We start from the raw sequence: 23144 nt of genomic DNA, 5'->3' as shown, positions 1-23144 counted from the left end.
CCTAACTCCTACAAACATTCTCATCTGAAACAGCAATTTAAAAAAAAAAATTTTAAGCATGCAGTTTTTCTAAGCAGAGAAAGTGCAAGAGAAAACCCCCAGAAGGCTCTGATGTCCTTTTAGCCCTCAGTCCCTAAGCTTATTGGCCTGAATTGGATTTTTGTTGTGTTTATAATGCTTATAAATTGTGTCCAGTTCACAGCTCTGCACACTGTTCTTCACTAAACAGATACAGGCTGGTCAGAGGCTGTGCTCGCAGCTTCCACAGTGTGTTGCAGGCACAACCAGGAGTCAAACATCTCCATTTCTGTCAGCTGGAACACAGTTCAGATTGTGCCCAGCAGGTCTTTCTCTTAATTGCATCTGCCAATTAAAGTGGTGGTGTACCTAAAATAAAAATAATTTAAAAAAACCCTTGTATTTTGGGCAGCCAGCTGACATCTTCGCTTGGATGCAAGCCCAAGCTTTTTTTCCCATTGTTTTCAATTTGTTTTGCAGAAAAAATTGTTATCAATTTTTCATCAAAGGAAAAAGTTTATAGTTTTTATTCTCTCTGTTCCTTTTCACCTGAAAAGAGGAGTAAAGCAATGAGAGAAATTACCGATTTGAGAGAAAAGTTGTATCTGTGAATTTTTGATAAAAAGCACAAGTTCTTCATCATTCTTGTGGGCAGATAATAACTGCTTGCAACCAGAACTCAAAGAAATGCTCAGCAGACATAAATTTTTAAACTTTTAATCTAGTGGCTGAACATTTTCTGACTGGATCTGATTGACAACACCTTACAGTATTCGCAATTGAGACTCTTCACACTTTTCTTTAACTTTTAAAATTACTACAGATATAGCAATTCTTTTAGCTAATTTTGGAAAAATTACTAGAAGTGGTTGAGTTGGAGGAAAAAAAGGAAAGGTCAGTTGTTGAAAAGTCAAAATATATAGTAGTCTGGTAGGACCTAATGTGCTGCTCCAGAGGACTCCAGGGGTTGAGGTTGGTTGTAACAGGTTTGGATGGGGAGTAAACAATAACACTGGAATTTAGATGGTTATTAGGATCTGAGAAAGCACTCACTAAAATGTCTGTGGAAACGCATACCTCAGTGTTTTCATGTTATCTATAAACAGAATCTGAAAACATAATTTCCTCTAAAGCTGGGTCACATCATCAGGATCTTCTTCATGGCTGTAAGATAAATGTTGATTCCCAACAGCTTATCCAGAACAACTTGCCTCTAGGAAAAGTGGTTTATAGTCATTTAGTTCTAGTTCCACTACTCAGTACCTGAATGCTTTTTTGATTTATTTTTTTATTTTAAAAAGATTACCCTCTGTGTCTGTATTATTATTTTTCTTAGGTAATGCAATTATCTACCTAATGTCTTTAATATTTAAAAGAACCTGGAAATGAATGAACAGGTGAAAGGAACTATATTCCACCTAACCCCTCTTCTTTTGAGAGGAAGCTATTCTAAGTTTTAATACTCTTTTGATTTGGGGATGAGATCAGGTGCTTGGTGAAATGTGCTGAATTCATCCTTCATTATGCTATTCTAACTAGGACAAAACCTTTAATCTAAAAATATATTCCCCCTACTTGACTTTTCAAATTTTGTGTTTTTATAACCGATGCTTTGCAAGCATTTCATTGCTTGGCTACTGTGACCTGAAATGGGCACAGTATTCCACTGCTTTAAGTACTCATACAGGCGTGCATCATTTTCCATTATTTTGTTACTGAGGAAAATGCTACAGGGACAAGGAAGGCAGGTGGGCAGAGGATGGGGAACACGAACTCCTGTGAGCGTGGGGACAAAATCCCTGCTCAGGTGACTGCAGGCATGTTGTGCTGGCAGGTTCACAGCCTGAGATTCCCTGGCAGGTGAGGAAGAGCCCTCACAATCTCAGGTTGTGCAGCGTGGTGTTAATGTCTTCAAGAGGCTGCTCTTCTGGGTTTTGTGCCTGTGTTTTCTGTGTGAAGATTGAAGTGAGGACAGTGAGATCCATTCCCTGCTAATGAGTTCATCATTTAAGTGGATAAAACTTTGCTAACCTGTGTTGTGGTGGGAGGTGGCTGTTAAATTAGCTCCTGTTGAATTGGTAATGTCAAAGTGTCACAGAATCCATCCAGCGTGTGTGAATTTAAGATCTGCACAGAGCTGGCGAATGTATGCTGTAGGACAAAGTCTCTGCGGGTGATGAAGTGCCATCAGATAGCCTGAAATGCTTTTTTTGTCAAAACTGGGTAGAGGAAATCATCCGTTCTTCATGCTAAAGGTTAAATATCTGCTTCTCTTGCTCCGATAATGCCAAAATGTCACGTTAGAGCACTTTTATTGAAGCCTCCTCTTCAGAGCAGCATTCCTTTCCCTGATTGCCGTGCCACTACGTGGTGACCTTTGGGCATTAGACTCCTGGACACAGTTTTAGAGATGCACAAATGAGGCTGTGTCTCTCACTCTGCATTCTTGACATGCTTTCTTTTATCCCTTCACTGGATTTAAAAATAAAAAATATCTGTAAATCTATCATATATTGCAACCACTGTTTTTGCAGTTGCAAAATGCACTTGCTGCCTTCCCAACAGTGGTATTTATGATCTCTAAAATATATGCTCATGTTTAATCCTGCTATGAGTTGTTTTGTATTTTTTCCTAAAATCAAATGCTAAGTGCTTATAAATGAATCTATTTTGCAGATGATGTGATTTATTCTTAAAAGCAGAAAGCTAGAAAGTGGTGTGTTGTTTGTTTTTTGTTTTTTGTGGGTTTTTTTTGCAGAATGCTTTGAAAATGAGCTCTATATCGAAAATCATTATTAGACAAAGCTTAAATAAGTGTTCTTGGGGATGAGGAGGATGAAAGGGGAGAGTACAGATGATGTTAAAACTATTGTTTTGAGGATTCACTGACTTGTAAGTCTGATTCTTGTAACAAGAAAATAATTCTAAATATTGTCCTTTGAAAGGACAGGAATGGAGCCTTAGTGAGCAGGTATCACGCTCTCTTTGTAACAAACTTTTCAGAATAACCAGAATAAACCAGAAGGTGCACATTTAGGTTTAAAAGACACTTCATCAAAAATGTAAAAAAATCACAAACAGCTGTCTACAGCAAAATGCAGCGCACACTGATTTCTGTGATTCGTATCTTCTATGCATTCTGTTTGTATGTAAGTCAAACCTGTGTTAGTAACTATACACAGATTTTCCGTGGCCATGAAAAGAACATATTTGGGGTGTTAAAAAACATAAGGAAATGAGAGTTAAAAAAAAATCGATTCTAAAGTTAATGTCCTGAATATTCCAAACCTGAATCTGACAAGTGAAGCCTCCTGTTTTAGCAGGAAATTAATTTTGCTGAAGATATTGTATGTTTGGATTCACTATTTTTTGCATTATTTGAAAGCTGGAAAGTGACTTCAGTCTTGCTTCAATTCCACTGACTTTCAATGCAAACACAGTATTATTTGTTCCATAGACTTCCGTGAATGACAGTAAAGAACAATAAAGAAAAAAACAGGACTGCATGAAAGCATCCATCTCATTTTCTGAATACTGCAACACAGGTCGTAGTAGGACACAAAGTAATTGAAAGAGGTTGATTTCTGGTGCGCTTGATTACAGCTCTGCGTCTGCAGAACTACTGAACAGATTGTCATTTTAGATTATTCCATTTTCTTTCCATCAGAAAAACAAAATCCCTGAAGGATCGTGTAGTTGGCTAAGGAAGCAAATAACATTTTCCAAATGAATGATACATTTATTCTTGAGGAAGAAGCCGTAACTAATAAAGAGGCATTTTCCTAATCCTGCTTTTCAATTTCCATCCCATGAATTTGGTGAAAAGTGTGTGCAAATGGAAAATGACTTACAGTGGAAAGCAGTTTTCAGCTTTACGGAAATTATTCTTCTGTACCTTTTCCTCTAAGTTGAATTTTTCTTGCACAGGCATTTTTTGAATGTGCACAGCAGCACTCTAGAGAAAGAGCTTTTGCAGTAGCTATTCTGATTTTTCAACTCTTATGCTTCTTGGTGACTTGTAAATGTATAGGTACAAGACTGTTTGCATTTCTTTTTCACAGATCTCACACTTGAAATTATTGCATTCAGTAATGTTTTGGGTTATTTTAGAACTATTCCAATTCATAATTTTCTAACACCTGCTATTCTCTTATGCTGTATGAGCTAAATTTCTCCCGCCCCTCCCAGTCTTCTCTGTATTTGTTGAGTAATGAAGGACGCTTGCCTTTGTAGACTTTCTTACAAAATATTCCAAACTGTTTATTTTCTCTCTTATTCAGGATTATTGCAGTAGTTCAGAGGAACTCTACCAACCTGCCAGTTGCTCTGATGAGTCATAAGACTGTAATCCTGTTCCTCCACGTTCATTAAAGAAGCCTGGCATGCTTGGCTAGTCCATGGCAGCTATAAATCTTTGTTCTTGCTGCATTCCAGTTTCTATTGTTCTCTCTTCTAATTCTTAGCAGTTTATTTAAACCTACACAATGTGACAAAGCTTTTCGCCCCCTGAAGCGGCTGCACTGAAATTACAAGTTAATCGATTCATCTTTACCTGACTGAGGTTTGTGCAAGGCTCTGAGCCTTTCAGGCTTTCTGTCTTATCCTGGAGCTTATGGCTCACTGCCACCTCTGCAAACAACTGGGAAAGAATCGCATTTTTTGACTTGTCTAGATTTTGCTGCCTCAGTTTTCATAAGCTCTTCTTGAGAAACATTTAAAGAAAATTCTTCCAAACTCAGAGTGTCAGGAAGTCTACCTTCTCATGATGGAAGAGGCCATTTGCCCTTACTTTGAGGGTTTCATTTGTGGCTTACTCCTTGCCCACACTCCAGGGGCACATCGTATTCTGAAGCTGTGCTTTGCAAGGAAAAGTGCTTCTGTAATCAGCACATGCTGAAGAGATAATTAAGCCTTGAGAGGTTATAAGATTTATGGTGGAAATCAGGAAAATATATTCTGAATATGAGCTTGTATTTGTAGAAAGCAAGACTTTTTCAGGGCGATCAATTTTTTGATTTACAGCTCAGGCATTGGGCAGCAATGCAGAAGCCTTCAGCCCTCAGCCTCTGTCAGAAAAGTACCTCATGTTTTTAAATCTGTTTACATAATGGTATTTTTTGTGACCTTCTAGACATAGCAGAGAGAAAGTTCCCCAAAGTAAAGCTGTCTGTGCATTCAAAGCCTCCCTCCTTCCTCACTGTGCACCCACTGCAACTGATGCCATGCTGCATGGGGAAGCTGGGAGGGGTCTGTCCCGGCACCTCCTCCCCACTTCAGCCAGCCCACTTCTGTTGCCCTGGCACAAGGCTGCTGTGTCTCATTTACAGGCTGAGATTGTGACACAGGATCTTCTAGATGCTTAAGAATTGTTCTCTCCATATTGTTACCCATTTTAAAGAAGGAGCAATCAGATTTTTAACATTGATGGGCTTGTGCTGAGTATTAAGTCTACTCAGTTTTAGAGAAGAATGGAAAAACAAAGGAAATGATGGCCCAGCTATTTCTTCTAGTGGCATGAGCCACCTGTTGTTTCTCCAAATTAAATACCTCACTAAATTTGATTTGATGACTTGGATGGTGACCATGAGTGGATATCCTCACAGGGGAGAAATAAAGTGCAAAAAGAAGTGAGAGAAACTTTGCTCTTCACTTTTTCATCGCTCCCAGAAACCTCATTCTTCTCTGATATAACAGGAGACAGATATGTTTGTTTCTCCAGTGTCAAAGTACTGCTATCTGATCTGTAAAAATTAGGCTACTGCATCGCTCTGTTGATTAAATATTTAAGAACAAACATTGAATTATGTGGTGTATAGAAGTGTTTCTTCTCTGTCAGTAGCCAAAATCTGATATGCCTCCATCTTGCTCTAATCTGGGAATACAAATGAAAAGCTTTATCAATGAAAAACAGCTGAAGATAAGCGACAAGTGTGACTTCAAAACCTGAACAGCCGCAGACTTCACAACTGGTACAGACTGCGTATAGATATAACATAACTGCAGTTGATACCCTTGTATGTGTTTGTGCCACAGTGAATTTATTTTTACAATTCTCTTTCTGTGAAGACAGGTCCCAACTGTTTATAAACAGCATTCTGCCAGCCTCTGTCATTTGCATCCCTTCAGAACATTTCAGCAGTGCACCATAGCAATGTATTGCAGCTCTTTGGAGGCAGAGGACAGTGGGCAGTGCCTGGAGCTGCAGTGCCAGGGGGGCAGATGTGTGGTGAGCCTTCCTCCCACAGCTGTGCAGCCAGCTGTGTGCTGTGTCCTCCCCACTCCCCTGACTCTTAAGGGATGTTTAAAAGAAGTAATAACTTATTTAGTGCAAAATTTAGGCGGGTTTTGAGCAAATACGCTGTTTTTTTTTTTCTTGTTGTCTCTGTATTCTGCTAGATTTTTTTGTGTTACACATCTTAAATATTTTGGTTATGGATCTAGGGTAGTAATACAAAACATACTTATGTTTCTTCTTTTTTTCTGTTAAATATTGCTTATGATTTTCTGTAGGCCTTTGATTGAGTTTTCTGCTGGCAAGTGACTGCCTTTCAAAATGGCTTCCTCTGCATATATGCACGCTTTTATTGGCTTCATCTGTGAAACAGCCATGCCCAGTTTTACCTAAGTCTTGCTTGGTAGTGCTTCTTAAAAATGATCCCTGAAAGATACCTTCTCTTTTCCTTTCCTTATCGATTTTCTATTTCCCTCTGTTTTGCTATGTTAGCTGTATATCTTAAAGAATCAGATCGTTCCATTCGTACATTGTAGGTAGATAAGCTGAAAGACCTGAATTTTTCCACACGTTCCTTTATTCCTGCTGTGTTTCAGGTACACAAATAGTATATTTGGAACTTCAAGTGATAAATAAATATTTCTGATAATTTTAAAGTAAATTTAGTAGCTCTGTCAGATATGCTTCAATACCTCCCTCTGTTTTAGCAAGGACTTCATTTCCACCTCACCGTTTATTTTTGGAAAGAAAAACAAAGAGTGTGTAGGGAAAACTGGTTAAGCCACAGTTTCAGTCAATTCATTATATAAAAAAAAAATAAAATAGTTCTTGTAAGTTTCATTCTAAATTCTCATCATTTCTGTTGTATTTGGAGATCATTTTGCATTTCAGTATCTTTATTATCCATGTTGGGATGCAAAGATACAAAGATAACAGGGCAAGACATTCTGTAGCTTGTTTTCTCCTGCTCTCAGTATTTTTTAACCGCATCCCTTAAAATAGAAATGCAAAACTATGTGTCCTACTTTCCCCTTACTGAAATAGATGCCTTTTGTTAATTTTAGATACAGAAGGGCAGGATATGTAATTAATGATATCAAAGAACCCATAAGATATTCAACAGGGTCCTAACATCAAGGACAAAAGAAGTCTGACAACAGCTGTCCCTAATGATTTGGTTTGTAAAATGTTTTCTTTTATTTCAGGAAGTTGGATGCTTTCATCTATGATGCAGCAGTGCTGAATTACAAGGCTGGAAGAGATGAAGGCTGCAAACTTGTCACAATAGGCAGTGGATACATCTTTGCCACTACGGGCTATGGAATAGCACTTCAGAAAGGGTCACCGTGGAAGAGACAAATTGATCTCGCCCTTCTTCAATTTGTTGGAGATGGTAGGGACCAATCTTTATTCTTTCCTTTCCTTTTTCTGCATATGCGATGTTAATTCAGTTTTAATAGCTCTGAGGATTTTACTGATCTTCTCTTACAGTCTTTATGGAAAAAAACACAGTGTAAACAAATGGGTAAAATATTTCTCCGTGTTCTTAGACAGGAATTCTCTTCTACTCTGTTTTTTAATTCACCTCGCTGCCTAGGACACTTGCATCTATTTTCAGAAAGAGTTTCCATATGCATCACAAAATAATGTTGGCCTCAATGTTAAAAAGCATTTCTAAATTTGCTTATTTTCTTTTCTTTTTTGCCTGTGAGAAATTCCTGAGGATTTTTTACCTTGTAGACAAGTTGTCTTTCAGCATGGCCAAGTTAGCTCTTCTATACCTGTCTTGTAGGTAGAGGAATTAATATGATTATTCTCATTGACGAGTTCTTTGAGCTCTTCCTTATGGCAAGAAGAGAGAAAGACTGACTGAAACTGCGACTGACTTTAACTAGTCTTAAAATCCTTAGACTATAACTGTCTAAAAGCCTCGCTCAGATCAGTGTGGTACATGTTACGTTATGATTCTGAGTCTTTTACATAGATACATATGTTCACTTTACATTTCTTTGACAGTGAAATAGAGGGTTTCATAGGAAAAGAACTCTTAAAACATGTCATAGCAGTTTAAATTGTCAAGTGCAGGACCTTAGCTTTGTGGCCTCCTGTTCAATTAAAAACAACAAAAATCCTTTAGACAGTAATTTTCAAACTGGAGACAGTGAGTGTGTTAGTCTTCAAGCACATGGATTTTATTTCTATTATAATACTAAATCTCTGAAAGAGGCGTAGTCATCATTACTGATGGATTTGGTCTGGTTTGTAAGGAGAAATACTAGTGTCACCATTATTGATCTGCTGAATTTAGAGAGGCTTAGGGAATAAACATTGCTTGCTTCTGCTAAGAAATGAATATATCACCCACACTGACTAGGTTTCAAGCAAATAAGTATTCTTTTATGTAGTAGGAATTAACTGGCTAAAGTTTTTGCTTTCTTATTTCTGAGTATTTTGTGAATATAACACTTTTTCTACTTATGTAATAGTATTAAGAAGTGTTAGATGCTGTAATTCTGACCCTTCGTAATAGGAAGACAGAATCAGAGAATTGAAAATATTTGTCCCAAAATAAAAGGGAAAAAGCTGTCACAGTCTGAAAGAGGATCTGAGGTCTTTCTCAGTTATGGGCAAACCCCTCTAGATGTGCCAGAGCATCACTGTGGCCTTGCATTTTCTTCCTGCTTACTCTCATTATTTTTGATAACTTCCTCATCCAGCAAAAAGAAATGAAATGCCAGGGAAAGAAAATAAACAAAATAGAAATTATTTGAAGCTGTTCCATTATTACAAAAAAAAAGAAGAAAAAAAAAATCCTAAAAATACCACAGGTAATGCATTTATACATGTCACTTTGTCTCCTGGTATCAGGGAGAAAACAAAATGGATGGAAAAGAAGAGGGAAAAAACCTTATAATTGTACTTATGCTTTGCCTTTGAACTTACATAGCATATGAATGTTTATCTCCCTAAATCATATTTAGTAGCTGAAAATAAAACAATTGGGTTGTCTACAAAACTTGATATTAGAGCTTCCACAGAAATAATGTACAGAATAGCATTTGGTACATATAGCCTGTCATGAATGAAAGCTTGTCATGAAAGTACTGCTCCCACGTTCATCAATGTTTAGATTACTTCAGAAGATAAGCAAAAGTGGTACTTTTCAATATGTTTAGACAGAATTCTGAACAACCCATGAATGCTAACATGATCACTTTCTCTTTTAACAAATGTCTAATCTCGTTTGGAAAATTGTTTGGGCAGAATATAAGAGGACAGCGGTTGGTCGTATATGATGGGAAAGAATAGGTGTGTTTCTTTTAGTCCTGTAATTGTTTGCTGCCTCATCTCACTTTATTGCATCATAGATCTGGATGATAATTTTCAGGATTATATATATATATGTGAATACAAAGAATAATGTTGAGATTGAAATTTCTTCTACTGCTTTGTAAAGTATGTTGTGAGCTGAAACAAAACACCAGGAAATTAAACGTAAAGAATTATTGCCTAGAACTCTCATGACCTGATATTTGTAAGCAAGGTCTAATTTCTGTAGTTTGATGAATAATCTTTTTTTGCCATGAACTTATGTAAGTCTGTTTTGATGAATCAGAAGGGATGAATCCAGAGTTCAGGCCAACGTCATTTTGCTGTATCACTAAAAATCTCTTTGAAGTTTTCCAGACTAAAAGCAAACATGTCTGAGTGGAAAGTTTCATCTTAGGATGAAACTCCTGGGAAATCCACACTGAAGTCTGAATGAGGTTGGTTAAGTAAATAAGCATACAAAATGAAAACAGAAAGACTTTTTTTGCATGTGTTGTCTCTGCTGATTTTATTATGCCTATAAAACAACAAAGTGACTGGCAGTATTGAATCATTATTTGGTATATGTAACAGAATATTCATCTCTACAGAATAGTTTCAGTGAATGACTGTAAATCTAATGAGTTTCCTAAATGTAAGAAAAATCCTAATTAATAGAAAAGATGCCATTTATTGATATGATTGCTACGTTAAGGAGTGAAAGAGAGAACCTTTTGGATGATACTTGCTAGATATTTGGATAAGACCATGTAATTTCTTTAAAAGATTTCTTTAAAAGTTTACTGTGATTTAAAAAATGATTTCATTCCTTTTTTATATTTGCCTCATTCTGAGATCTCGGAATGTATTTTTTAGAATCTTCTGTGTCCTACGTAGGTCTTTCCACTGTGATTTTTTTTGTGATTTTTTTTTTTTTTTCCTCTTCCATAATGGATATTATTGTATCCAATTCATATACGCATTCAGGTGAAATTTTTTTGCATGGTTGATAGGAACCTTTTTGCTCTCCCTCACTGATGTAAAACATCAAGCTCAAGTATTACTGACCTTTAGTAAACTTTTCATCCCACACGACAGTGTTTTTTCTGCATTGAAGTTAATAGCTTTGAACTGTCATTTGTATTTTGTTGCCACTGGTGAAAATTAAGGTAAATACAAAGGAACATAGATTTGTGTTAGAAATAGCTTTAACCTTAGACTGAGCGACTTATTTGTACCTACATGAGTTGAGTTCTGATCTTAAAGATAGTTTTGCTGGGTGGGCAGATTAATACTGCCAAATGACAATTGCAGTGGTAAAGTGGGAAGGAATCAGGCTACAGGATGCCACATTTATTATTCTAATCAAGAGAAAAGGAGAGATGGGGAAGGAACATGGGAAGGAGTTGCTCACAAACTTGAAGAACAGAGAATACCTGCCAACACAGCTATCCCCAGAACTGTTTGCTCACTTGGTCTGTGCAAGTTCATATACATTGCTCACTTCGTTGGAAGTTGAGATAAGTATGCATTTGTTATTAATAATGTTAATTACTTGGGATCACTGAGCCCTTTTAATATACTGAGTTAGGATTTTCTTGTACAATGGATACAGGTGAAGCAAACTACTCAGTGAATTTCCAGTTTTGCAGTTCTGACTACCTGTAAATCACATCTCATTATCTGAGCAGAATTGCAGTTGGCAATTAGAATCTGTGATTTCATTTGAAATAGTGGATCATCAAGGTAATTTTCTAAAGTACTGGTTGTGCTTTTTTATTTACTCAAGTTTTGCTTGCTATAGCCATAAGAGGAAACTTTCATTTTTTTAACTGAGAAATAAAAATGTTTGTACTGACACACAGAGGACTATTTCTCAGTCTTCTGCTGAGAAATAGAAGCACCTAAAAATTCCAAAACAACAAAATGATACAGCTGCTGAGAAACAGCACCATCATTTTGTTTGGATCTTTCGCCCACAACGACAGCGATGTGTCAGAACAGAGATGTTGAATACTGAAGAGTTGCATGATACGTGCTTTGATTTCTCTTATAAACCTCTGTAAGGAGCAGCTGGGAAGTCTGACATGCCCAATATCTCACACATTACCCCCAGAAGCTGTCAACTGCTTTTTTAGTGTGTTAGCTTGCAGTTTGATGAGTTCCATATATGCTCAAACACACAGGCTGAGTAATTCAACAAGTCTATAGCTGCTGAACTGCTGCATGGCACACACGTTCCTCCAGCCTTCAACATTACAAACTTTCAGCCAGCTGCTCTAGCTTGGGCTGCACGGTGTGATGTAAAGCAGAGCTATACTTCAAAATGTATATTGCAGAGTGCCTTGCAAGATGTTGCTTCTGAAATCTTCTGTAGTGTCATGTATTTGTGGTTTGGAGGAGAATCACTTTTATTTCTCTCTGGTGTTTTTGAGTAAATGAGACTATTGCACTGCAAAAGACAAAGTTGCTTTGGGATTAAGAGAGTAAAAGGGCTTCAGAGGGCAGATAGGATTGAGTGAAAGATAGCAGGGAACCTTTAGCAGTTTGGATAAAAGACACGTGCATGCAGAAATAGCTGGAAATGAGAGACAGAAAAATGCTGCGTAAAGAGGGCAAGTATGGAGAGGAGTGGAAGAATATCAGCCAGCTGGCAAGATGGAGCTTCGAGTGCATGTGAGGGATTTGTAACCTGTTTGCTACCTGCAGGCCATGAGCTCAGTTCAACCAGAGATCTGGGAAGAGATCCCCAGGAAAAGAGGGACAGATTGTATAGCTGTATTAAGCCCGACCCACAAAGCAGTGGCCTTTAGAGCAATTAGAGACACAAAGATGTAAAGAAGAAAACTGGTTTTGGTTTGAATTTCTTCAGAGAGTCTGTTATCCCCTTCCTAATACCTTTAAATTCTGGTTAATCTTTATGTGCTTTTTTCGATAGCTTAATGTGCTAAGAATCATTTTCCTGGGTGGATAATTGCTTCCCACACCTTAGTGGCAATAGGCAACTGTGGAAATAAGATTTGCCCCCTTACATGTGGAAGAGGAAAATGCCTTGCTACTTTTCTTCACGTTTTAGCAGAAGCCTTCCAAATCTCAGCAATAAGGAAGTGTAGCAGAATGACTCATGCTGGCCGTTAAAAACCAAGAAGGAAATACGTATGTGATTATATGGACATATTTTCAGTGCGTGCTGCCTAGGCAGAATACACCCACAATCCCAGTGATTTTCTGTTTATATATTTAGTGTCCTCCTTAAGCAGTGGGTGGAACAAATGTGACTGGAGAGTGTGAGTGTATAAGAGGAGGCTGTTTGTGTAGCTGAACAGGAGTGAGAGGGATTGTAATATTGAAAGTCGTGCTTAACGGTTTTGTTAATTCATCTGTCACTAATAGGGGCATGCAGAGCACAGTCATTAGCTCACCATAAGTTTATCACTATCAGTCGTCTGTGTTCCTCTTACTACATTTACAAGGGGAAATAACTCAGAAAATTCCCATGGTAAGAGATTGTTTTGGGGGTTCCAGGCTGAATTCAAGAGGTCATAGTGCTTTTATGTAATATCTTACATGCAGTGCAATGTATGGTTCACATAACTAGGTCAGATTGAAACTGATGAGCTTATCGAACCAAACACACATCAACCCATTTGGCTTCTGACTCCTCTGTTCAGGGCAAAGAGCCTCTTACACTGGGGTCTGGAGATGATGGAGTGCTGCCTTCCTCCTCTGGTGCTGGTGGGACCTTACACCAGAGTGTCTGTTTCCAAATTGAAAACTGTCCCATTTGTCCAGCATGAACTGCAGATGATTCTGCGAGCATAGCCACAGACTTTTGAACATGATGCCCTACATTTGCCCAATGTGAACGTGTGTATTTAACCCCTTTATTCAAGATCTCCCATTCGTATATGTTGATTTTCTTTATTCTTTGCATTTTTGCTCCTTGGGCTGAGGTTATAACTATGTGCAAGTTAGCACCCATCAGAGTATCAGTAGCAGCCTGTGGCTTTGCATGCTGTCACATGCATTGTGACCTGTGCCACAGTGACCTCCTCCTGCACTGCACCTTGTGCAGCCTGGGGTGTGCTGAAACCAGAGGGCTGCTGTAAATCACCAATGGAACAAAGCAAAATTCCATCTTTTTTTTTGCAATCCAGAAGGGATATGAAATAGATTTCTTCTCTCTTTGTGTAAAATAATTAAATAGATTAAAATTAAGGTAAGGACTTGATGAAAAATTCCCCCAGAGTAGCTAAGCAAGTAGCTGAGGCAGCCTTTGAATCATCAGTGATTATCTCCAGCATCCCAGAGAGGATGAGTAGAAGCCTATGGGGTTAAAGCAGAGCAAAAGAACACCTGACTCCCGAGGAAGAAATTAATAGCTCAGTGAGCTATATAGGCTTCAATGCATATGAAAAATTAAAACACAATTTTTAACATTTCGATCATTTGAGCATAAAAAGAGAATCAGGATAAAACAGTAGATTTTTCACTTATAAGTGCTGTAAAACTATTGTACATTGCTTATCTGATAGACAGGTTTTTGCAGAGAAGGTAGCAAAGTGAAATAACCAAATTGTGTTTTTTCACAAGGAGCATTCCTGTTTCCTTTTCCACTTAGTCAGGGCTTTGACTGTCATCACTGTTTGTAAATAGCTGCTTATTCTTCCCACCCATAACTTTGATTTAACAGCTTCTTAACAGGCTTTTCTCATGTGTAGAGTCAATTCCGAAGTCATATCTCTGTAGTTATTATTTCCTCCATTTCCCTCCATCAAACACCCTGTCCAAACTTCTGCTAGTGCCTGCTCCCCGCCGGGAGCTGCTGAATGCAGCACAGCTTCTAAAAGCATGCAGTGCCTGGGACTTGTGTGTGATATTTTGGACTGCCACTGAGTCTGTGGTTAGTCTGGCTGTGTTCCTAAGTCACACTGAAATCCAGCCCAGGTTTGGCTTGCTTCCCAAGAGTGAAAATCAAAGAAAGGAAACCCTGCTACAATTTTGGGGTGATTCTACCAGGCTGAAGCTCTCTCCACAGCTGCGCTAGCTGAGGTGGTGCTTTTTGGTGCTGCTCAGCAGTTCTGGGGAGGAGGGGAAAGCTCTATGTCTGTGGGCATACAGATGGGGGCACTACCAGGGCTGCAGTGCTTCTGGTGTCTGCTATTTATTAACTATGGAAGAACAGAATTGGTTTTGGCATCAGGAGGATACAGGGTTAGATTCTGCACTCTGTCCCTTTTCTCCATGCTCGGATCCTCAGGAAGAAGGGGGAGAGGATGCTCGGGTTTCAGAGGTCCTGTTTCCTTCACTGAAGTGGAGCAGCAAGTTAATTTTGTAACTTTCTTTTTAAGTAAGCAGCAAAAAAGGTTATCATCATTTTTTGTTCTCTTTTTGGATGTAATTATAAAGCTTTGTGCTTGTTTATTTCTGGTAAGTTTTTAACTAGGGAGCTATTGAGTGATAATGAAGCATTTTTTCTTTTAACCAAGTAGGAGGAACACATCAGACAAATGTTGAAAAGCTGTTCTTTCCCCTAAAAAAACAAACAAACAAACAAAAAAAAGTTACTCCCAAACTACTTTTCTGTAAGTGAATGTGGAGAATGATGGCTTATGTAGGCTTGGGTTTGTGGAGCCAAACCAAAAATCATAAAAGCATGACAGGCGCTTTTTGTTTGTTTGTTTGCTTTTGATAAATAATGTGATTATCAGTACGTGTGCTTCTTCCTGGTTGCAGGTATAGATGTGGGGGATGAAACACTCAGAAAAGAAAATAGCATCAGTGAAACATTCCATAAGGCAAACAGCTTTAAGCATGTTGGGCCATCATTTGGGAAGGTGCTGGCTCTGTTTTGGGAAGGTGTTTGATGAACAAAGCTGAGAACCAAGAAATGATGGCAGGGCCTTGCAAGAGGTTGAGCTAGGAATGGAGATATTCTGGCAGCCCCAACAAGCACCTCTGAGAGCTGACACTTTTCTAGGGAAAGGGGCAGTGATAAGAGCTGCAGAATGGGAGCATGTTTTTCAGCTCAGGATAGCAGAAGGGTCAGATATTTCCCAGAGCATGCAAAAAAGGCTAAAGGCTGTGATGAGGAAAAGTGTAATTCTACCCTTTGATCTGTATCTTGTCTGTGTCTGGATAATGTTTTTCTTATCAGATAAGCTAGAAGTGTTGCACTAAATGTAGACAGAAAAGCACTTCTGGGAAGTTCAGAGTCAGCACAGCCAAACAACTGTGTAAACAGAGCTAAAGCAAAGCACACCACATAGAAACCAACCCAAGAGAAATTTACAGGGACCTTTTTATTGTTCGCAAAAACTTTGTAAATAGTCTTAAACTACCACTGAGAGCTAGAATTCTGCAGTTTGTTTGAGAGGGCCATACTGCACTGTAAGTGAATAATGCAGCCCCTCAGCACCACTGAGATAAAAAAATAATAATGTAATAGTTGCTTAAACTGAGTCTTACATTGTAAATGAAGCAGACCTTATATAAATGTAAATTAAAATATTGATACATATCTTACTGTAGGCACCAGTTATCTATGAATTTTGCAGATGAGCTGTACTGTGACCATGTTAAACAGAAACTAACACTAGTTTTTTATTTTATTTTATTTATTTTATTTTATTTTATCAAATATATTGGAACCATTCATTTTGTAATCTTGTGCCATAATGCTATGTTATATAGCATTGTTATATATATGTCTTATATAGCATTATCATATTGTGCTATTCTATCATATAGTGCTAACATGCTATAATCTACATGGTAGTGTCATGATGTACTTTGCTACTGAAATCTGGAACAATTCTATCAATATCTTGGATATAAAACAAAAAATGGACAAGAGGGGTAACAAAAAGATCAGGCTTTTTTTTTTTTTTCTCTCCTAGTTTTGTAGATCAGCTGGGCCAAAGAGTTATTACAGCTAAAGGAGTAACTTTTGTGTGTCTGTGTCATACATACATATGTGTACATGTATGTACACACACACACACTGGAAATGATTCATACACTAGAATGCCAGCCTAATCTGTCCATTCCTAGATAATATCATGTAATAAATATGACAGTCCAATGATTCACAGCACTTTATGATCTATAAAATTGTACTGCATTACTTTTAGCTACTAATTAACAGTCATTTCTGTCACTATCAGATATAATGAAAGGGCTGTTACAACAGCAGGATCTGTGAGACCTAGGGATGCTTTGTTCTTCATAGCTTACCAGGGTGCTGCTACTTGTCTCAACTCAAACAAGCCCAGTTTGTTTCCGTAGTGATGTTTTTGGAAAGGTTAGTGGATTATCAATAGTCACTTCAGATGTACAAGCCAAAGGGAAGGAACACACGGGAAACTAATGAAAAAGAGGTTTAAAGTCTTCTCTGAATTTTGTAAAAGGGCACAGCAGTCAACTCAAATTGATGTTTGACAATCCTGGGAGGTGTGCATTTTCTTGTGGGAAATAACGAGGGCTGATTGTCAGAGCTTCAGCTACTAACGCCCAAACCAGAAATATCACTGTCTTTGGACTCAAATTTTTTTCTGTTCCGTAGCCTGTGAGTTTTATTCATAGACCCTGGGGAGGGCTTGAAAGATGGACGAGGCAGGTAGTCCAATGAGGTTTAGCACGTGTGCATATATACCAAACAAATCCAAATGTTCCAAGACGTAGCAGTGCACAACGACCCCCAGATAGCTGTGTACTGATTGTACAATATCCATATGGTTACAATTAATAATTTATTGTGCTTATTTCCTGGATTAGAAGCCTTTTAAGTATTCATGAAATTGACTTTCTTCTTAGGGGATGTGCTGAGGTGTTTTGAAGATTGAGCACTGTAATTTGGGAGAAGTCACAGGGCCTTTTTCAGGTGTAGAGGTTCAATTCATGCTTCAAGCACAAAACTAAACTCAGAATTAACTCAAAACTGAATAATCTCTTGCAAATTTGTGAAATGCCTTTCCTAAAATGCCCCAGTGCTTGTCTTTTCTGCTTCAGTATTTCCTTCACATTCCCTGAGAATCCATTTCTCCATTGCATCTTGCTTTCCGCTTCCAACTCACATATCCAAATTATCTGTGGGCTGCAGCTTTCCTATTGCCCAGGCACTCTATCCTTTTAAAATTTTCTTGCACAGCAAGTCATTGATCTTTTCGTCTGGCTTGAAGGTAGCTGAAAAGTCAGTACAGCTTTTAGCCATTTTTTCCTGATCTTTACTACAGTGCTCGCTGGATTACAATACAGAAGATGCATTTCCTAATTCCTCGGTAAGGATTACGCATCAGAAGCGTGTGAATTCATCCCCCAAATTGAAGCCATATCCTGAGCTGTTTTGGCCCTCTCTATTATCTAGACAGAAATTTATGCCTATTATTAAAAATAATAATAGATTTACTCAGCTGACTATATTCCCAAGAGAGTAAAAAGACATATGTATGCATTTGCAATGCTACAGTAAGTAGAACAACAATAGTGTGTAAAAATATCATATGATACAATATAAAAAAACAGTCTTTGCAGTAACAAATGTGATTTCTCGCATATCTCTGTCCATGTTGGCAGCTGCTGCTAAATGATAGCGTCCTTCATCGAAGGCCTAATCTCTTGTGGGAAATACAGATGCTAAGACTAACAGGGAGTTGATCTGCTTGTTTAGTTTTAAGTAAAGTAAATGGTTTAATTACAATAAGATGCTGTATAGCCAGAACCAGAAAACAAGACTGCTCTGTGATGTTTATTTTCCTGCTGCTGCTCGGAAGGCAGCAACAAAAGGCCAAAGGAGACTGCAGTGGGAGAGTGGTGAGGTGGGGAGCAGAGAAAGGTGTGCAGGACTCAGCCAGAGGGAAGCTGGAAGGGAGCATGGGGCAGGGAGAGTGTTTGCAGACCCTGCATCACCCAGCTTTCTGGCTGGAAGCAGGGAAAACAGAAAGCATGAAGAAGGACTGTATTTGAGAGAGACAAAAATAAAGAAATATAAGTAGGAACAGACATACTGCATGCATTTAAGCATTCATGTCAGCATGTTGTTTTCTACAAAAGCAGGCAGTTTATGAAACCCAGTAGAATTTTTTTAGAATGACACTTGTATTTCCTCGCTCCCTGTATGTACGGGCTGGGTTACAATCTCCTGCTTCACATTCCCAATTTTACATCAGTGTGACCTGTAAATATTGTGCTTTGTGTAATTTTCCATCTAGTGTTGGTGATTGCCATTGCTTTGCCATGAAGCTATTTGTTGGAAAACCCACAAAGTTTTGACAAATTGCATCTTCTCTTTCTCAAATCGATCTTTAAAAGTATCTTGTAGATAAGGAAGTGACTGAAGACATAATCTCTGGATCAGTTTAGGTATTAGTGAAATGCAGCCAGCTACAAGAGGAAATGTGATTGATAACTGCAGTAGCGATGGCCCGGTGAGGCATCCAGAGCAGCCCAATGCTGAACCTTGCTGTTATCACTTATGCTGGTTTTCATAATTTGTCATTTAATCTTTTTTGATTGGATTTTCTGTGTTTTAACACCCAAGACCATCTGACTGAGTTAGGAGACTGGTGTGCAAAAATACATAAGGGATGCGTGAATGAAAAGTATATGCACACGTAGGCACGTGGAATGTAAGGTCTTTAAGAAGGTTCAGAAATGAGGCTTCACAAATGAGGCATTAAAAGGTGCTGTATTTTTCAGTTTGCAAAGACTTTCTAGTGTTGTGACAATTAATTTTTTGCATTCTAACAGTTTTGACTCCTTGCTCTCCCTAGGTGAAATGGAAGAGTTAGAAACCCTGTGGCTGACTGGTATTTGCCACAATGAGAAGAATGAAGTCATGAGCAGCCAGCTGGATATTGACAACATGGCAGGAGTCTTTTACATGCTTGCAGCAGCCATGGCGCTCAGTTTAATTACCTTTGTCTGGGAGCACTTATTTTACTGGAAGCTTAGATTCTGCTTCACTGGAATCTGCTCTGATAGACCAGGATTATTGTTCTCAATCAGCAGGGTTAGTATTCTTTGCATTTCACCCCTTCAGGCAATTGACAGTATGAGCACTGCCTCCCTAATACACTTTTCTTTGTATTCCCACCTGGACATTTGAAATAGTTGTTTACAACTCTGACAAAGTGATCAATGACCTTATTATGTTCTGGCACTCCAGGGGAAGTCTTATCTCCAATGGATTATTCTACCAGATTAATTATCATGTCAGGATAATTGTTAATCAAATGCTAGAAATGTAATATATTTAAGGGAGATTTTGATGTAGGAAAGGCAGAGCTGCTTATATTCAAGAATACTCACCCTTCCTCGACCCCCCCAAAAAAAGAACAAAAAAAAAAAAACCCAAAACCAACCCCACAACCAACAAAATAAGCACTAAATTAGTGACAGATATTAACTCTCAGGTTTGTGTACTTCATAAACATTTTAAGTGATAAAAGTACTAGACTAGTTTTTAAGTAGGCTTTTCTTGATAGCTAACTTATATAAGAGAAAGAGTCGAACACAAGTATCATTTGTGTTTGGTTAGACAGTAAGACAATTTTTAATAATACCAAATCCAAAGCAGATTTACATATCCCAATAATTAATGTGAGCAGTAAGATAAAGGAAGTAGGTGCTTGTTCTCAAACCTTTTGACAAATCAATATTTCTTATTTAATTTTTTAAGTGAGTGCTTCATTAGGTAATGGACTTTGCAGGTGTTTGTATATAGCTGAGGAGAGCAGAAAATGATTAAAAAGAAAAGCCTAATTTCTTAAAAAAATGTGCTAACATTACCTTTTAGAGTAAATTTGATTGTATTGGAACTGCACTAAAACACTCTGCCCTAGCCTGTTGGAGATTGCCTAGTAAAGCATAAATGCTTACATCTTTATGTTTTGTATTTGAAGTTTATACTTTGGTCTTCAGTGTGAAACTCAATCTTCTCTGGTAAAAAATGCTTATTTAAAAGGCAAATTTCACAGGGTCCGGGATATCATTCAAACTCACAAAAGCCACTAAACAGGTAAGAGTTACATACAGGATGGACTTGAACCATTTGTCCCAGATGAACTCAATTTCAGGCTTAGAAAGAACTGAAGAGCGCCATAACTTCTAGTAGCCTTACTGCATGCCTCTTTTAGAGCGGTAATTTAATCACTGCTTTGGAAAAATAGAATTTCCATTAATGAAGGTTAGCTGTATTTTATGATGGCATTAGGGAACCTTTTGAGGTCCCCGGTAATCCTGTTGTCTGGAATAAAGTATGGGAGGCCAACACAGACCACTGGTTCGTAAAATACTGGCAATCGTCCTTTACATTGCCAGTGGATTATGGCAGAAACTATTCTTCCATATAGATCTAAACAAATACTACAAGAATAGGTATATGTCTTTTACTAATTAAATAAGCAATGCTTTATTGCCATTGAAATTGGATTGAAAATATTTAAAATTTACATATAGTAATTTAATTTGTTTTATATAATTCTTATTACAGGGTATTTATAGCTGCATTCATGGAGTACACATTGAAGAAAAAAAGAAGTCCCCTGACTTTACTTTGACCAATTCCCAAACCAACATGTTAAAACTACTACGAACAGCGAAAAATATGACCAATATAAATCCTTCAAGAATTAACTCCCCCAAAAGAACAGCTGATTTTATTCAGAGGGGTTCCTTGATTATGGACATGGTCATGGATAAGGGAAACTTGATCTTTTCTGATAACAGATCCTTTCAGACAAAGGACAACTTTTTTGGTGAAAACATGAGTGAATTGCAGACACTTCCTGGCAATCGACACAAGGACAATCTTAACAACTATGTTTTCCAAGGTCAGCATCCTCTCACACTGAATGAGTCCAACCCAAATACAGTAGAGGTTGCAGTAACAACAGAAGCAAAAGTAAACTCCAGACCCAGGCAACTTTGGAGGAAATCTGTTGAATCTTTACGTCAGGAATCTGTACGTCAGAGTCAAGGTTCTCAGAGGGAAAACGGGTCAGATGAAAACCGGCAACTTTCAGTGAAAAGCCAAAGATATCTTCCTGAAGAGATTGTCCATTCAGATGTATCAGAGACATCAAGCCGGGCTACTTGCCATATGGAACCTGATAACAACAATAAGCACCACAAAACCAAGGACAATTTTAAAAAAAGAACAGTAGCATCAAAATACCCAAAAGACTGTAGTGAAGTGGAACTGACATATCTGAAAACTAAACAGAGCTCTCCACGGGATAAAATCTACACAATTGATGCTGATAAGGAGCCAGGATTCCGCTTGGACACACCCCAATATATCGAAAACATTGTCCTTCCAGAAACTATAGAGTATCCTGGTGTTTATCAAGATCACAATGACAACTACAGGAAAGCAGAACATGCTAACAGGACTCCCATGCATAATGAAGACAGTCTTCCAAATAATGATCAGTATAAACTTTATGCAAAGCACTACAGTTTAAAAGATAAAAATGCTTCCCTAGTTGACATGAATGATAGATACAGACAGAATTCTACCCACTGTAGGAGCTGTCTTTCCAATTTGCCCACTTATACGGGACATTATTCAGGCAGATCGCCCTATAAATGCGATGCATGCTTGCGGATGGGGAACCTCTATGATATTGAGGAAGATCAGATGCTGCAGGACACAACGAACTTATCACTTCCTGAAGAAATATATGACCATAGTTGGTCACAGAATAATGCTCTGCAATATCATAAAAAAAACAAGTTGAGGATTAGCAGGCAACATTCATTTGATAATATTGCTGATAAGTCCAGGGAAATTGATCTTGGAAGACCTTCTCGTAGTATAAGCTTGAAAGATAAAGAGAAGTTTCTCCAAAGTAGTCCATATGCAAGCATGTTTAGCGTTCCCTCAAGCAAACTGTTGAGCAACAAAGCCTCACTTTTAACCCATGCTCTAGAGGACAGTAAGAGGAGCAAGTCCCTGTATCCCATTCACTCAGAAGATAATCCCTTTCTGCACTCGTATCGTGATGACCAGCACTTATCTCTTAGGCGAAATCCAGCTGATCTTTATAAATATTCGTTACCAACCAGAGGAAGAAATGATAATTATTTCAGGTCATCCATAAAGTCTACAGCATCATACTGTTCCAGGGATGGTCGGATCCATAATGACATGTACATTTCAGAGCATGTTTTGCCTTATGTTGCAAATAGGAATAGTGTGTATTCAACTCCAAGGGTTTTAAATTCCTGTAGCAATAGACGTGTGTATAAGAAAATGCCTAGCATTGAATCAGATGTTTAAATTTTCCATGAACACTTATCTATAGGGAAAAATAGTTGCCACCATCTTAGAGGGAGAATATTTCCTTTAACAATATCCTGCTGTAGTAAATGATATGTAAACCTCTCCCTTTCTCAGTGTACTTTTGTACACGAATAGGTGAACTTAGTATGCTCTCAACCATCTTTTTAAAATATGTCTTGTTGAAAAGGAGAAAAAATAGCCATTTATGTATGCTTTATATAAATGGCAAGCTGTACTGAAATAGCCCCAATATATGTTGGCAACTATGCTATTTTGTATCTGATTATTTTATAATTTTGG

The 23144-nt window shown here is 38.0% G+C and overlaps 1 protein-coding gene across 1 annotated transcript in view; it reads left to right on the top strand.

Moving 5' to 3' along the window:
- GRIN2A (glutamate ionotropic receptor NMDA type subunit 2A) overlaps window positions 1-22841 on the top strand; it is a 149905-nt gene extending 127064 nt beyond the window's left edge. Inside the window, exons 11-13 of the mRNA XM_042827976.1 lie at window positions 7456-7643; window positions 19330-19568; window positions 21051-22841. Of these exons, the coding sequence (XP_042683910.1) occupies window positions 7456-7643; window positions 19330-19568; window positions 21051-22841 (2218 nt within the window). The remainder of the gene's footprint in view (window positions 1-7455; window positions 7644-19329; window positions 19569-21050) is intronic.
- The last annotated feature ends 303 nt before the right edge of the window (window positions 22842-23144 follow it).

The sequence above is a fragment of the Centrocercus urophasianus genome, unplaced genomic scaffold (assembly GCF_019232065.1).
Source record: "Centrocercus urophasianus isolate 14NV4802_14NV808 unplaced genomic scaffold, USGS_Curo_1.0 seq_29, whole genome shotgun sequence".
NCBI classification, from domain to species: domain Eukaryota; kingdom Metazoa; phylum Chordata; class Aves; order Galliformes; family Phasianidae; genus Centrocercus; species Centrocercus urophasianus.
This window is presented reverse-complemented; position numbering and strand designations above follow the sequence as displayed.